General features: G+C 39.5%; 1 protein-coding gene across 1 annotated transcript in view; it reads right to left on the reverse strand.

Moving 5' to 3' along the window:
• Positions 1 to 17,158, reverse strand: part of KIAA1328 (KIAA1328 ortholog) — a 173,373-nt gene that overhangs the window by 156,012 nt on the left and 203 nt on the right. Inside the window, exons 2-4 of the mRNA XM_033086007.1 lie at positions 12,746 to 12,781; positions 10,934 to 11,073; positions 7,513 to 7,607 (exon numbers count right to left, since the gene is read on the reverse strand). Coding sequence (XP_032941898.1) covers positions 7,513 to 7,607; positions 10,934 to 11,073; positions 12,746 to 12,781 — 271 coding nt within the window. The remainder of the gene's footprint in view (positions 1 to 7,512; positions 7,608 to 10,933; positions 11,074 to 12,745; positions 12,782 to 17,158) is intronic.

Raw genomic sequence — 17,158 nt, forward strand, 5'->3', positions numbered from 1 at the left:
ATTGGATCAAGATTAAAAGATGACAATGTGAGAAAGGCTTACAACGATCATTTATTCTGCACCTCAAGAGCAGGCTGTAAAAACAATTATTCTGGTATCACGTAGGCAATAAGATCATTATGCACAGATGATCCTGTAACTATGCTAAAAAACGTGGCTTGGAAATCATGGTTCTATAAAAGCTCCACAAAAATATTAAGTAATGAGCTTAGACTAATAAATATTACTGCTCTGCACTTAGGCAATTTCTGTTGCTGAAGGCTCTTAAAGTTCAGTCTTTTATGATGATGAAACAGCTGCCACAACACAGGTGACAGGAGACCAAAGCAATACAACTTGTAGAAACTCCAATTTTAACTTCCTTAAAGTGGAAGAATCTTATAGAAAGAGGAAATCTTATAGGAAAAAATGAAATATGTATACGTATATATTACATTAAGCCTTCCACTGGTCCCATTAGACTAATATTATTAACAGAATGTTTCATTCAAGGACTGAGCCATACATTTGCTACCATTGTTTCCCTTAAGAGGGAACAGATTTGTTTTGATCTTCCAGTTGAAAAGTCATAAATACCACAACTGGGTCACTTCCCTAGAGTGAATTATAGACAAGCAGTATTCCCCAACTCCAAGAACAACCCACAGCCCTTCCCATATCAGCTCAAGCAGACTGCATGAAGTTGGAAATAGTAACACTGAAACCCACATTTTTACTTTACAAACCTAGAGGGAGACAACAGATACCATAAAATCAAATTCTTCAAATTAGAGTGGCTCTAAAGCTTGGATCAAACTATTCATTGTAAAGTTTCTAATGTGCAAGGGGGAAAAAAAAGACATAGATTTAGTGTAAAAGCATTCCATTAGTCAAATGCACAAGGTCTCACTTTACAGTCTTGGGCCGTGCCTGGGAAGATGTGATGAGTTCCATCTGTTCTAGGCCCCTTTCCCACCACTCACAGGCTGTCAAAAGGGTTGTGCACATTACACTAAAGAAACGTGGTAAAGGGAACCACCTGTAAAAACTCTGGACCCACACCAACACCTCTATGCTCCTTAGCTAAGCAGGCAAACTTTTGAGGAATATCCTCCACACTTCCTTGCAGTAAAAGCCACAGCACATTTGCCACAGGCTGCAGATAGAGGCTTTCACATCTAACTGTAGCCATTTGTTTCCTCTGAGTTCAGTGCAACCACCTAAACGACTACAGCACATACGACCTTCCCTCACATCATCAGTGAAAGATGCAAAACCAAAAAACATTAATTAGAAGACCCCAATGGAGAACTCAACGACCACATGAATGAAAGGCAGGAATGAAACAAGAGCAGGACAGGGAACTCGAAAGAGAGAACAAGTGCCCTCTCCAGGATTCTATGAGAGGAAGGAAGCTTGCTCAGTAACTTCCAGGATGCTACATGAGAACAGTGTTTGGTGCAACAAACATTGGGCTCTGCTGGCACAAAGAAACACTAAAACTGAACAACAGTGTAAGAACAAAAGGTATGAAAGAACAGAGTACTAAAAAAATCAAACAAAACCCAGCAGGCTTTACTCATCTCTAGATCTGTGATTTGTTGCTTATATCAGTGTGCATCACATTCACGTGCTGTGTTTGTATTTAACACATCTCACAACAAGCTGTCACACTCCCAGACATATGAATATATTGTGCCACATATCTTACACAGTAAATGACTGAGAACACTAAGTGATCTCAGAAGAAATCTGGCAGTATGTGTTTATGTATCACAAAGCAGGAGACAGCCCACAAAGGGCAAGCAAGATACAAAAGATGGTTACTCACAGGAAGTGGCAAAAGGAAGTTAGAGAAAAGGAATACAAGAATGGCATCAGATTATGCTGGATTTACGCCACTTCCTATAAATAGCTCAGTGAGTTGTTTTGTTTTTTAATAAACTTACTTCTTTGCCTTCTGGCAGTAAAGAACAGATGATTTTTAGCAGAAATATGGAAGACTTCACTGATGCTGTACAAAAACATTACAAGGCTCATATAATGCTCCTCAGAAATAATTTCACCCTCTGCTCACCCACTTGGGTCACAAAAGAGCAGTGAAAGAATGAAGGCACAACTACAAAGAGCTCAGCTGCTCCACTGAGCAACATACTGGTATCCAGTTCCATTGTTCTTCCTTCCAGGATCAGACAAATGACAGCTGAGAGCAAAGATGATGAATCAGTGGAATTATTGCTTCTATTTAGTGTCTGCAACATTTTCTTGCACACAATTCACATTCACCTACCTTGTGCCATAGGACGTGTACCATCTTTGTTCAAGATTTGTTTTAAATTTAACAGTTCAAAGCCTATGCAATTCTAGATGTATTTAAATAAATAATTTTATTTTAGAGGAGCCTCTTTAGACAAACTCATAATGCAAATATATTGACAAAAAGCCCTCCTAAGACATCCACTTTAGAGTTAAAATTAATTCATAGTTCACCAGCTCCAATTATTATTGTGCGCTCCAGGTCCACTGCTGATACTAGTATTTCTGTCTGATCTAAAGAAGGAATTGATCAAGGAGTTTGCTGATGACACTGACTCATTCCACTGAGTAAGCAGGACTTCTGCTCTCCAGGTGGAATTTTTGAAGCACTGCACAAGTCAACAGCACTATAAGTTTTATTTGTTTAATGAAAAACTGACATGCACACGAAAAGGTTGTAATACTCATATCAACACTACACTAGGGACAGAACTCAGTTCTTTCTGACTGAAGACAGAGTTGAAAAAGCAAATTAAAAACAGTGTCTTCTATTATTCAAAATCTTTTAAAATTAGCTTTTACCAAGAGAAATCTGAAATGTAGTAAGAATATCGTGGCTCAGCAAGCTAAGACAGAAGACAAACTAAACAAAAAATTGAGATACAGACACTGGGAACTTCACTGATCAGTCCTTCACTCCTTGGGAACAATACTCTTTTAATAAACACCAGTCTGATATTAGTCTGCCAACTGGCTAGCAAAGATGAAAAGAGTTGGATGACCATTCTTGAAAACTACGAGTTTTAAATTCCAGGCAAAGAATGGTATCTGGAACAGGGAATACCACCATGGAAGAGGGGGGACAGAGCGGGAGGAAACAAAGAAACAGAATTTTTGTCCAAGGATCAGGATTCACAAATCTGATACTCTTTACTCAAGCATCATATGCAGTTTGTACACATTAGAAAAAAAAACAAAAAAAATGCTAAGAGCCTAATTAAAATTGCTACACAATGGATAAATTTTATGATGTGCAACCTGCAAAATACAAAACTAGATTTCACAGCATGAATTTATAGCTACAAATGACTTTTTAACCACAGAAAGTAAGTGTGATTGGTGATACAATAATCCTGGGCATGCTTTACCTATCAGCACAAAGTAATTTCCAGACAAGCTTAGGGATATCTCATTTGCAGTCTCACTGCCTGACCAATTAAGAAAACTGCAGCACAAAATTGCTCCTAAAGTAACACACAAAGAATGAGAAAATATCTTGATGCTAAAGCTAGGTAACAATTTGGTTAAATATGAAGTAGTATAACCCAGGAGAGAAGGCAACACAAAAAAACAAACACACAAGATTTGAAATACAAACCACAGTCAAGTTTTCCTTTGAAGATCTTAAGGACTGGAAGAAAAATAGCAGATATACACTACAATACCCTTACTGAAACCTCTGCAATGGTATCCAGTTCTGTAACCAAATTAACATTCTGTTTTGACACCCATTTTCACTTTTTGTTAGAAAGTTTCAATTTCAGCTTCATATCAAAGACAGTCAAAAAGATTAGTATCCCAAACTACTAGCACCCTGCAAAGGGTTCAGGAATCCAGGGTCTTGGGAAGAGGGAAGCATTTTATCAGTAAGGGATAAAGGGCTGTCTGAAGGCTGTTTTAGTAGCTGCCAGTTAAAAGTCATTCTGGGCATGCCAGTGATCCTAGCCAGAACAACACTAATATAATAGCAAACACCATCTTGTATCTCTTTTGGAAAGGGAAATCACTCCCTCTCATGGGTGCATAAGGGCATTATGATACCTTTTTACCTAAATTGTTTTTGAAGATTTGTTTGCAAAGACAACAAGAAGCGAGCTTTCTCTAAGTCTATCTTATTCAAAGAAAAGAAAGAATGCAAAATAGTTAGATACCAATTTCTGCCACTAAAAAATAAAAATTAAACTTTCATGAACCATTCTACATCACTTAGTAAATGCCTCTGCTCACTCAAAAGGCAAACTTCATATGTAAGCTGTCCAGGCATCTGTGATCAGTGGAGAAGTATTTTTGATGTAGCTGCCACACTAGGAGCCCCAAAGTCACAGAACTATGGCTGTGTATCAGTTAGGAGCAAAGTGAATCCCAGCAAGCACACACACATCCACTCTCTCTCCTAAGGGCTTATGATCCTCCCTATTCAGCCAAATGCCAAGACAGAGAGAGCTCTCAAAATCTGCATATCACTCAAGTATTTCACTCTAGAATATTTCATAATCTTTCTCAGTGCGGTGTCTATCAAGTCCTTCATGTCCAAGAGCCCACTGGGTACATCCCAGCAGGCCCTGCACTGCTCCTTCTCAGAAGAGGCTGATGTGTCCTGACACTGGCAGTGAGTACGAGCATAAGAATCTTTCTGTGTCTTCACCATGTCACTGCTCATTTCGTTATATAACCTGATGACTGCTTCAGGAGCACCCTGCAGGAATAAAAGCTCAGAGAGAATCTTCTTTGCCTCTTTTGAAAGGACTTTGCTTATAGGAGAGATAAAACTTGCTCTTACTGTGCCACTTTCACCAGTCTGCCAGGAGGACCTTACTGAAAACACAAAGGTGCCACACTGGTTGTCTTAGAAAATAATGGCTGATCACACTCAAGAATACCCCACTTACTCACAAAGCACTTGGGCATTCATGGGCATGACTCATTCTTCTCAGAAACTCCTCTACAAAAGCAATTTTTAAAAGAATCTGCTGACACAATAATTTTAAAAGCTCAAATTTGAAACATTTTTGAGTATTTTAAACTTTGGCTCCAGTCTGCCATTCTCATTTCAACTTAAAAGGATACATTCAGAGAAGGGCAAAATAATGGTTAGATTTACAGGTGGCAGCACAGATCAAAAACTACAACTATTTAGCCTAGAAAGGAGGATTAGAAAGAATACAGCTGAGTTCTTTCTTTAGACTCTGTCTCAAAATCCAATCCCGTAAAATTCCAAACAGCTAAAGTGATGTCAGCCATGGAATCCCCAGCAGCAGATCTTTAGAAAAGTTATTTTTTTCAGAGAAAATTATATTAATGTAGCCAGCATCAGAATTTTTTCATACCAAGACAAAGTCTGACACTTCAGCAAATTAACAAATGCACTGTCACATACACCCTCAATGTTCAGAAGTGCAGTGGGAGTGAGAGCTGGAGAAAGAGAAGCAAAAAATTCTAAGAGGAAGAAAAGTACAGGAGAAGTCTCTCCTTCAGCAGTCACAGAAATTGGGGAAAGACTACTACACTGAATTGCTCAAGCAAGACCTAGCTGAAATTCAAGCCTCAGGAGTGAATCACAATTTGCAACTGGTTTCCACACAAACAGAATTTTACCACTTTACAACAGCTTTCATGCATCTACTTACTGACCAATCTATTTCTGTTCACCATCCTGCAACAAATGTGCACGAATTAGCCTCAACTACCATTCATAAATTATAGCAAAATAAGGAACAGTGAGGCAAAGTCCAAGTGAGACCTTTATTATTCCAAGTATTTACTGCAGGACAGCGTTCCTGTAAAACTTCTGCTGCTCCTTTTACTTCTCCAAAGTAGCTAAGAATGTTCTACTGCTAGTAAAAACTCTCTATCATTGCACAACTAAGGATGAAAATTATGGAGAGTTTTAAAAAAGTGACGAGCTGAGCGGAATTAAAGTTCAACTTCCCTATTACTCTGCAAAGGACTTTTAATTATATCCAATAAAAATATGATTAGGTTTAAAAATAAAAGAGAACTAAGTATAAAATAATAGTGTTCCACTAATTTTACTTTTCAAAATTAATGTTGCTGCACCTTCTATTTTTCTTCAAAGAAATGTCAGGCAGAAATATCAAACTGTCCTCAGGGAAAAATCACAGCATCTGAGATTTAAGAAGAATCCCATGCTTGAATGAATTACTGTACTACTATTCACTAGGGAGCAGTGTATTATGAGGAACAATGTAATGAAAGGCTTTTTTTAATATTAGAATATACCTCTATATATCAACAGTGGCAACAGTGTCCGAAAAGCTCCAACATCTGACAATTTGTAACCAGGCTTCCCACCAATCTACTCTTTATGACAGTCTTAACTATACATTTTCTAACACAAGGTATGATTAACAGAGTTGCAAGCATGAAGAACTTTAGAAATTACTAAAATACTGTATGGCAAGAATTTCTGTATTAGTACAAATTATTAGCAGGTAAAACGGTCCACTGGATAAGGATAATCAGAGAGAAAATATTCCTAGCTGCACCAGAGAGTTATTGAATGACCTTGAACAAGTCACTTGATTTCTCCAGTTTTCCAAATTTTCCTATATAAAATGAAAAAGGACAGTAATGCTTGCCAATTATTGCACAGACATAAGGGTTCTATGTCAAAAAGTATTTAATTATTACCAGAGAACCTACACTTAAATCTAGAAAAACTTTAAAAATTCTAAGTATGTACAATAACTTTTAGCTCAAAGGACCTGGGATCATCTCACAAGAGCTTCCCCACCGACATGGCAAAGCCTGCCAAAGGCCCATGTGCTCCTCCTCATTTTTACACTCACTGTGTAAGACAGATTCACAGAGATTGTGAGGTGTTAGCGACAAAGAGTAGGACAAAAATCTCCTCACTTTAATTCAACCTCTTTTTTACCTCCTTTACCTTTGAGAATGTAACTAGTACTGGAATGAAACTTAGAAAAGACTTTTGCTAAAGCTGAGAAACTTGCACTATCTCTACCTCTCCTTCCAAGGAATAGGTAGAATCTTTGGAGCTTAAGGGAAACAAGAAGTAGTAAAGGTAAATAAAAATTACACAGGCAAATCATTATCAACATGTTTCAGCTGCAAGATCAGCAATGCACTCCTAACATGGCCTTCCATGCAAAAGCTTACCTCTGCCAAATAATAAGCATTCCAAAGTTTCATAGCAACAAAGTCTGTCATTTCCAAAAGCAGAATGTGTTTACTTTATAGCACTTGATAAACAAAACAAACAAAATCCTAGCCCTGTCACCAGGACATTAGAGATGAAGTACTGCTGGTCATGAAATTTTGGCCTCTGTTTTAAATATATATTTAGGGGCTCATAAGCAAGGAAAAACCAACCAGGCTGCTTCATACCTTTTCCAGCAAGAAAAATTACCTTGTGCAGATATTCAGGTTTTTAATGCAATTCTACATTGTTTGATGTTAATTAGAGAAATTACTCTCTTTAAACTTAATGCATTTTCAGGTGATGCTTCTTCTTACCTGGCAAGTTCTTTAATTAAGTTCGCAATGCGTCTCTTGTCCTCAGGACACAAATCCTTTAAAGAAGCACTCTTCATTCCTCCTTCATTAGTGCTCTGAAAATTTAAAGTTACATTTTAGAATGAACTGTTTAAAAGAAAACAAATATTTCATAAGCGATTAAAAGCATTTCAAGACCTAATAATTAGAAGCTGAAAGTAGATCAATTCCAACTGGAAATAAAATTCGTATATTTTAAAACGTAAGTACATTTCAATGAAACAAATTACCAAATTGTGAAGAATTATTTGTAATTCAAATGCAAGCTGCTAGCTTCAACACTAAAACATGCTGGGTGAAGTTTTAAGACATGCACTATTCCTGGATTCCTTGCCACGTGTGCTCACCAGAGGGCACTCTGCTGCCCGGCATTCCCGACTTCGGCTGCTCCAAAGCAGTAAACGGCTCCAAACTGGTTTTACTCGCCAAAAATTACTGTGACGGGGTATTCAGTTCTGCAGTGCTAGTGGAAAGCACGACAAACCCGAAGATATACGCAGCAATAACAGCCATGCTGTTCTGTTCGGGATTTTGGCAAGTTTCGGTACGTCCACTCAATCAAAGGAGTTTCAGTTTCTCCTTTTACAAACTCCTCCACGTGAATGCAATGCTTTACAGCAGATAAAGGAGTGCCACCAGATGCCCTGCAGTTTGGCAAAATCAACACAACAGTGCACAAAACAATACAAAGCCACCACTGGGCTTCTCATTATCAGTAACAGCAGCTGATCTACACACACCAGAGAGAAAGTGACCCCTTTCCTTCTTACCTAATTGCCTCTTAAACAGCATCTTAGAAACAATTAAAGAATAACGTCCACTACAAAGAAAGGTGGTGTTTTCACACAGACTCATGTTATACTTGCCTGACCCTTCATTTTAACTTCAGTGGATTCTTCTCAGGGGTGAGGGGGAAAGAAATTTCACAAGGCAAATTTCAGCACTTCTCAAGGGGCACTTGATTTCACAGTTTTCTTCCCAAGCATATGAAGAGACAATGTCTACCTTGGCTAAATTCAAGCAAATGTATGGAACCGAAGGAATTTCACTTCCCATGCTAAAAATGTGTGACTTTTTTTTTAGCAGACAATGGAACTTGTTTAAGAAAAATTAAGTTACAGCTCTCAAAAAAGAGAATCAAGCTTGTTCATATTAGTGAAGGAGATTTTAACAGAAGATCTCTAAAACTACTACCCAAACCAATGTACATATTGTCAGACAAAACTTTGTGAGATGAAGAGGAAAATCAGATTTTTCTATCACCCATAGGTATGCATAGATGATACATAAGAAATTCTCAGAGGCAGACTTCATCAAAGTGAAACTGTGGAATAATGCACAGCAACAGCTCAACCATCAAAAAAAGACCACAAAGGAGGCAGAGGCCAAGACTGCTTTGTCTCCTTTTCCCAGATTTCTGTTCTTTCTACACAGTACAGGATAGAAGACAGTTCTGGAACTCAGTACTGGGAAGATATTCTCCACACCTTGGAAGGTGACAACTGCACGACAAAATCACACAGAACCACAGAAAGGACCACAACAGCTCACCTACTCCAGCCTAGAGTGTTTTACTCAGAATTATGTCCAGGCCAGGCTGGATGAGACTCTGAGCAGCTGGTACTAGAGGAAGAAGGTGTCCCTGCCCACGGCAGGGGGATTGGACTGGATGATCTTTAGGGTCCCATTCAACCCAAACCATTCTATGACTCTATGCCGTAGCAAAGCCATCAGCTCTCCCTAGACGTGCACACAACACTTTGCAGAAAGTGAGTTGTGTTGTTGATGAAAACTCCATGCAAAAGAAGTTCTTCTTCAATAACAAGTAAAAATATTTGTTCTGTTTTGTTTCAAGTATTCAAAGCTTATCTTCAGAGTACAAAGTTTCCATGAGAATTTGGCAAGGTAAGCGAAAAACAGAAGGTTTAAAATTACAAAAATGAAACATAGCTTTGAACACATCTTGTTGTCAATAATACAAAAGCACGAGTCACCAATTAAAATTTTACATATCAGGCATTACATTTAAGAAAAGAGTACACCAAAACCCATTTATACAATGGCTTTCACAAAAAAGAAGTAAAAACTCTCTAGACTACAAGTAATGCAATCAATGCACCATTCAACAAAACACATTTTAATCTGACATATGAAGGCATCTGTGAAGCAGCACGCTTGTAGATACTTATGAAGAGATTTTTCTACATAAAGACTCTGCATAATGGGGGCTATTTGTGGAATTTATCTGCATGCCACTTAACAGCATCATTTGCTAAGCCAGAGGTACATACCAGCCTCTAAAAGCAAGTACTGATAAACAGAGCAAGGGAAATAGACAAGTCCAGGAAAAGCCCTAAAAATTAATGCTAGTTTAATAACTAGTCATGTGTCATCTGAAGGATTTGAAGGGCAATGACACTGTCAAAGCAGCAAGAACTGAGTAACCTGTCTTCACATCAGAGTTTTGAACCTACAAGTGCAGCATACAGCAGTTACTCAGCACACAGAAGGCAGAGAAGGACATCTTAGATGAAGAACAAGATTTAACTACATGATAATAAAAGCAATGCAGAAGCAGTCAAAGGTTTTAGATCCTGCCTGCAAATGGGAGGATGACAAATCCCAGTGATTTACAGGCTGGACCAGGATGACTGCTAGGCAAGAGTACTCAAATGACTTACACAGTCACTGTACTACACAAACCATGTCAGAAAAATGGCATCTCTCAACCGATTTCTAAACATTACAGCATCCATCACAATACATAATAATCTTCCAAAGGAAACCCTGCTGCTTTGGAATTTCTAATGCAAGGAACTGTAGGAAAAACATCACCTAGTCTCACAGGAGGAGACCACAAAATTCAAAGCAGCTGACATCAACTGACAAAGCTGCTTCTGCTCAAATGCATTTTGAACTTTTACTATCGAAAACAAAAAGTGATTTTACCCTTCTAACATAAGCAGGCATAGCAAAAAGGTCTCTAAAATGAGTTTTTACTCATGTTATTTTTAAATTAGATGACTAGAGTAATGAAAATGAATACACTGAACAAAACTTCTTGCACATTTAACTAGTAAAGTACAGGTTAGGCCCTATCCAGGGCTACATGCACAGTCTCTGTACAAATGCACACACAGAAATACAAATAATCTGTTTTACACAGACCCATTTACACATAATTTACATAAATTAGCATATTCTGCCTTATCTTTATGTGATAATTTCTGCTAGAAACCCATAATGTAAAGGGGGCAAAAAGTGTAAGAGACTGTAAAAATAACTACTCTAAAACTGTTTAAAAGTTTTCAATCTAAGAATTTTCAGCCGTTTTCTATACTATGTGCACTCTTAAGAGCAAGAAAAATTTGCCTTTACTGACCTGCTGCCCTTTCACACCTCCTGTACCTCTATCAGGATCCATGGAAACAGAAGCAACAGCCGCAGGCACCTTCAGTTCGGTTTGACCAGTTTGATATTTTGGCAAACACCTTGGTCTTACATTTCCTTTTACAGACACTCCTGTAAATGAAAGACAAGTAGAACACGCAGATTATCAAGTGAAAAGGGGCCCTATTCTTGTCTCGTATAACCAGACTTCCACAAAAGCAACCTTGCCTTAGTAGCTCTTCTTTTGAAAAGAATGAGGAATATGCCTCAGGAATATGCCTGCAGCTCCCCCCAGCCTCTCACTCCATACAAAATTTCACTAAGATGAATGCATCAGCAGAAAGAGAGGTGCATGGCACTGAAGCACACCCAGCCACAATGAACATTTCATAAATTCTGAAATGCTCATTATGTCTTCACACTGAAGTTCAGTGCAAATAAACTGCATTTGATTAAGACGCAAAAGCATAAAACTGAGCTTCTGCTTTGATACCCAAAGACACTAAGGAACCAACCAGCAGTAAAGCCGTTAAAAGTACTGCTCATATAATAAAATACCACTTTTTCTGTTACACAGCCAACCTGCTGATGCTCGGGCTGTTTGTTCCTTTCAGGACCAGGCATAAGAATAAGGCAACACTGCAGTGCACACTCCACAGATCATTTGTCAAACACTTCCTGCCATAATTAGAATTAGATCACCACTACAAATGGTAAGAACACGAAAGCACTGAAAATCCTGATGCCGCAATTACAAAGTGCCAACACTGACACTAACACTAAAACCTCCCAGGGCCAGATTAAAGCCCATAATTACTTGGTACTGGCTCAAGGTTTGATTTTTGACTGTTCAGAAGTGCAAAAATTTTGAACAAAAAAAAATATTAACTTCAAACTAGCTGATCGATTATATTTATTTGGGTAATTAATTTCAGAAGTGTATCAGCAATTCAAGTGAAAGAATTAAATTATGAACTCTAATATCTCTGTGCTCATACACAAGGCAAAACAACGGTCCTGAAATTCTCTTCCACAGAAGTAGTAGAAAACTTCCCAGAGTGAATCCATTTCCATCACTCAGGATCATTGCTTTCTTCCCAGAACACAGAGAAAAACAACCCAACATCACCTGGCATGTGTTTTCTAGTTCAACAGAGATATTTGGCCAGTAGTTTTGAAGGGTAAACCACACTACCCCAAACCTAAAGAGTACAATTCCTCAAAACTTATAACTGCTAGATGACACACACAATTTCAGCCTAGAGTAAACCATCCCCAGCTACATTTCCAGGACCCTGTGTCACTTTAAGCGCTGTGCTTGAAAACAATTAAGAGAATTCTGAAGGGGAACTAAGAACATTCATCTTTTCCCCCATGATGAACACAAGTATGCACTCAGTAAATCAAGGTCAAAAGAACTAATAAAAAAAAATTGCTTTATCTGTACACAATGAATCTTCATTTCAATTGATATCTTCAAAATTTACAAAAGACCTAACACCTCTAATGCTTCAACATTCCTTGGAGACCACATTAAAAATTCAGCTTGCCTTATAAATTGGATAAAGCCATGCTGTACCTGCAACAGAAACAACTCCCCTGGAACTATTCATCTCATACAGTATGCTTATCTAAGCAGCAGAGCATAAATCCTCTGCTATAATCATATATGAGCCATTACAACTTACAGTGTCTCTCTACCTTAAACACACTTATGTACACAGACCACATACACGAAAAGACATTGCAAATTCTATCATCCACAGGAAAAACACCTTTGTTTATGTCTATCAGAAGGTCATACCTGAAACAGATACCAGTGGATCTTCTTCATCAGAAGCTGCATGTGGCTTTGTTAAAGGAAATCAAAAGAGTGCAAGCTTGGCTCTTTAAACAGGACTGCAAAAAGAAGTATTTGGTCTCTTAATTTTACACAGCTGTTGATAAAAAAACAATCAACATTTTGGGACAAAGAAAAGAAATGAAAACTTGGTTAGGGAGAAAAAAAATATAACCACAGAGATTGCTAAAACAAAAGGCCTCACTCCTTCTTCACTGTGCATTGACTTTCAGCCTGTAAAGATTATCTTAGAGGTCACCTTTGCAAAAGATCCCAGGGACCAGCCCCAGTTACAAGAGCAATTACTAAGATAATGAACAAATATTATTTATTTAAATTTAAGCAGTTTATCGTTATATAGGGAACATCTTGATGTGTAGGGAAAGCAAATTCTGAAACAGTGTTTATTGATATTGCAATGAAATCCATTTTGAGCAATACATTCTAAGAAACACAAATGAGGATAAATGCAAAAGGTTTCAAACTGGTCATTCTCATCTGATCATCACATGACGAGCAATACATAAAAGCCTGAGGACTGATTTTCTTTAAGAAGTCTCAAGAACTTTCAAATATCCCAGAGGTTTAACTATTGAATAACTCGACCACAGAGAATACTTTAAAATCAGAAACAACAGGGCATCATATTATTTGTGCTATCAGCAGTCACTGTGACTGTTAGCAGTCACTGAACTTGAACCCCTGCCTCTTAAAATCCACTAAAAATAGGATTCAATAGAATTCAGGGAAGTGTGTGAATCATACTGTTTTCCTTAAAGGGGCAATTTCATGTAGCTGAATGTAAAGATTATTATTCCCACATAAATAACATGCTCCTGACTTAATCCCAGCCAGCAACTCAGTACCACACAGCCACTCCCTGTCCAGCTCCCTGCCCGAAGCGGGGAGGAAAATCAGAAAGAAACAGTAAACCTCATGGGTGGAGATAAGAAAAACTTGGTAACTGAAACAAAATAAAATAAAATAGGATAATAATACTAATTGCAACATAAAGAAAAGAGGGAGAGAGAATTAAAATCTGAAAGAAACAAGTGATCCACAGTATAGCTGCTAACTGAGCAATGCCCAGCCCTTTCGCCATCAGGAACTGGCAGTCCCAGCCAACACTCCCCAGTTTATGTGCTGGACATGATGTTCTGTTATGGAATCTCCCTTTGGCCACTTTGGGTCAGCTCTCCTGGACAGGATCCCTCCCAGCTTCTTCTGCATCTGCTCACAGGCAGAGCATGGGTCACTCAAGTCCATGTTTTTGGGTAAGCACTGTTGAGCAACATCCAAAACATCAGCGTGTTATCAGCATTATCCTCATGGTAAATACAAAACACAGCATACCAAGCACAAGGGAAAAAATTAACTCTATTCCAGCTGAAACCAGGGCAATACTAAAGTAGAAAACAAAAGCAGAGGGCACAAAATTATTCTCCACTCTCTTTTGTTTATATTTCTTTACTTTCTTCAACCTTTCATGGTTGACCAATTAACTCAATTATCTAATTTCTGCACTGTTAACAGATAAATCCATTTAAGGTTTTGCAGCTGTATTCATACAATAAAGTAAAATTGTAGAAATATTTCAATGACCCTGTACAAACTGTTGCCTTAACTAAAATTTGATTATGATAGTACCAAGTCAAAAACTTAATTTAGTAAATTACCACACAGTGGAGAAAATTAGGAAGAGTCTAGGAGTTTCCCCCTGTGGACAGCAACTTCAATCACCACCCACTGTCCATCACACAACTGGTACTTGTCACACTGGAAGGGCCTGATCACAGGCTCATTTATGAGCCTTGACACACTTTATCACTTGTAAACAATTATGACTCATCAGCCTCACATCAGTTTAAAAACATATCCAGTGAGTACTGCTGTCAAAGCCAGCTCTCCATAAACACTGAGAGCATTTCTGTTCTCACTTGTGAGCTGCAGCCTGCCACCTCCAGCTGCCAGAACACATTGTGGGGGTATAGCACGAACTGAGCGAGGACGCTGAACAAACTCCACTTTGTGGAGGCACTGTGCGTACCCTCTTTTCAAAAAGCACCAAGGTGGATCAAAAGTCCAAGTCTGGATCACAGCCCAGCCCAAACAGCTGTGTCAGCACAACCACAAAGCAAGCTGCAGGGTACTGAGAAGTCTATGTTCAGCTCACACAGCTTCAGGAAACAAAAAACTTCAGCACAGGCAGTTCCTGCTCAACTGACACACAGTTAATCTGCGTGTCAACACATGGCTATAGGAAATAAATCGATCTGCCTAAACAACATCCTGCTTTTAGAGTGTGCCTCTGGCACTGCCAGCTGTTGTGGATAAATTCCTAGCAGCAGGATGCAAGGACTAGTCAAAGCTGTCACTATTACTCCCTCCAACTACCAGGATGACTCTCCTGGTGAAGCTCTGCAGCCCAGCAGAACAACTCAAAGTTAGAGCAGGCTACCTCAATCAGCTGAACTGAAAATCACAATGACTCAGAGACTGATTCATAAGCAATCTCCTTGCCTCAGAGTAACAGACTGGGGACAGCACCGCCATTAACCTTTTAAAATTAATCCACTGCCACGTGTCTCCCAGGACTGCCAGTAAGGCAGGTATAGTATTAAAAACTTTGTACCACCATGGCTAAAGTTCAGTGCAACAGCAGAGAGAGGCATTGGAGAAACTCAGCACCTGAGTACAGCTCACCTATACAACCTGCCTTACTGTGCTGAGTTGATTCAACAGTGATGGAGAGAATTTAAGTTTTCCAAATGTATTAAACCAATCTATCAAATTCCCCACCCACTCCTCTTTCTTTGAAAGCATACACTACCATTATTTTTAAATTGTGCCATGTGCTCTTCTAAGAATTCAAATTTTTCCAATATCAGAGGCAACACTGCCTATTTATCAAAACATGTAGAACGGAAATGGTTGTCAGAAATAATTTAATTCATTGGACTGTCACGATGCACAAGGCCTCTGCTGGGCTCAAAAAACTATATTTAGTCATGGGAAACAACCTATTAATTGATAAAAATATCAACAACTGAGCAGAGTAGCGACAGTGTGGCAATAAATCCGGTATGTGTCACTCACCTTCATCCCATTCACAGCACAGAAAAAGTTGTAGACAATCTTTTTTATTTTATACAGATGGGAAATCATAACGATGTGCTCCCTAAACAGGCCGTGGGATGGTTGGCCCATTTCACTTGCACGTTGTCCCAGTGGGTGTGCAGTCAAATATAAACAAAAGAGCACACACATATACTCTTCCTTCCAACCACTTCCATTTGATTATGAAATCCCACTCTCAGTCTAACAGCGATGCCTCAAACCTCTCATAACTGAACTAAATTGTCAGCTTCCAAATTTCTACCAGGCCAGACTGTCAGCTCTACCCCAACGACTTCAAATTGCTGAGCCTCCAGCCCAAATACCAGCAGCAGCTCTTGGTTCTCTGAGCCACACAAGCACATCTCTCCCTAGCCAGGCTTGGACAGGCTGAGCTCCCAACACCACAGCCACCACCGACATCATCTATGTGTCCAGCCCCACGTAGTCTCCCACAACAGGAGCCTGCAGGTCCTCTGCAGATGAAACCACCCCAACCTCACGCTCATCCCTCAGAGAGCCCTTCAAATCCCACACGGGCTCACCCAAAATGTCGTGCTTGTAGTCAAGCCTAGGTGCCAGTCACAAAAGACACATCTCTTCCCTGCTCAGCTTCTAGCTTCAGTTTTAAAGAGTCACAGAATCAATGAGGTTGGAAAAGACCTTGGAGATCATCAAGTCCAGCCTATGACTGGACACCACTGTGTCAACCACCGAGTGCCAGGTCCAGTCTTTCCTTAAGCACCTCCAGAGACAGCGACTCCTCCACCTCCCTGGGCAGTCCATTCCTGCCCAGTCACCCTCTGTGTGAACAAATGCTTTCTAATGTCCAACATAAACCTCTCCTGGAGCAGCTTAAGACTGTCCTCTTGTCCTGCCACTTTGTCACCTGGGAGAAGAGCCCAATTGCCACCAGCTACAACCAACCTCCTGCCACAGGCAGCTGTAGAGTGCGATAGAGTCACTCCTCAGCTGCCTTTTCTCCAGGCTGTACAACCTCATTCTCTCTGTTGACTCCCTTACAAGTTCCCATAAACTCAGCTCAATTTCCCCACTTCCTATTTATTTACTCGCCCTGGAATTTCACAGCAGGGTCACAGTGAAGAAGTCTTACGACCCTCCCTTCCCTCCCAGGTAACTTTTCCTTTGAAATCCCGCGTTCCACCTACAAACGGGCACATACCCAATCCCTCTCCCCAGGCCAAGCCCGCCCCACACTCGCCAGCGGAGCCCCCACGTAGCTTCTGCTACGGCCACAGAACC

This window comes from Catharus ustulatus, chromosome Z, assembly GCF_009819885.2.
Source record: "Catharus ustulatus isolate bCatUst1 chromosome Z, bCatUst1.pri.v2, whole genome shotgun sequence".
NCBI lineage: Eukaryota > Metazoa > Chordata > Aves > Passeriformes > Turdidae > Catharus > Catharus ustulatus.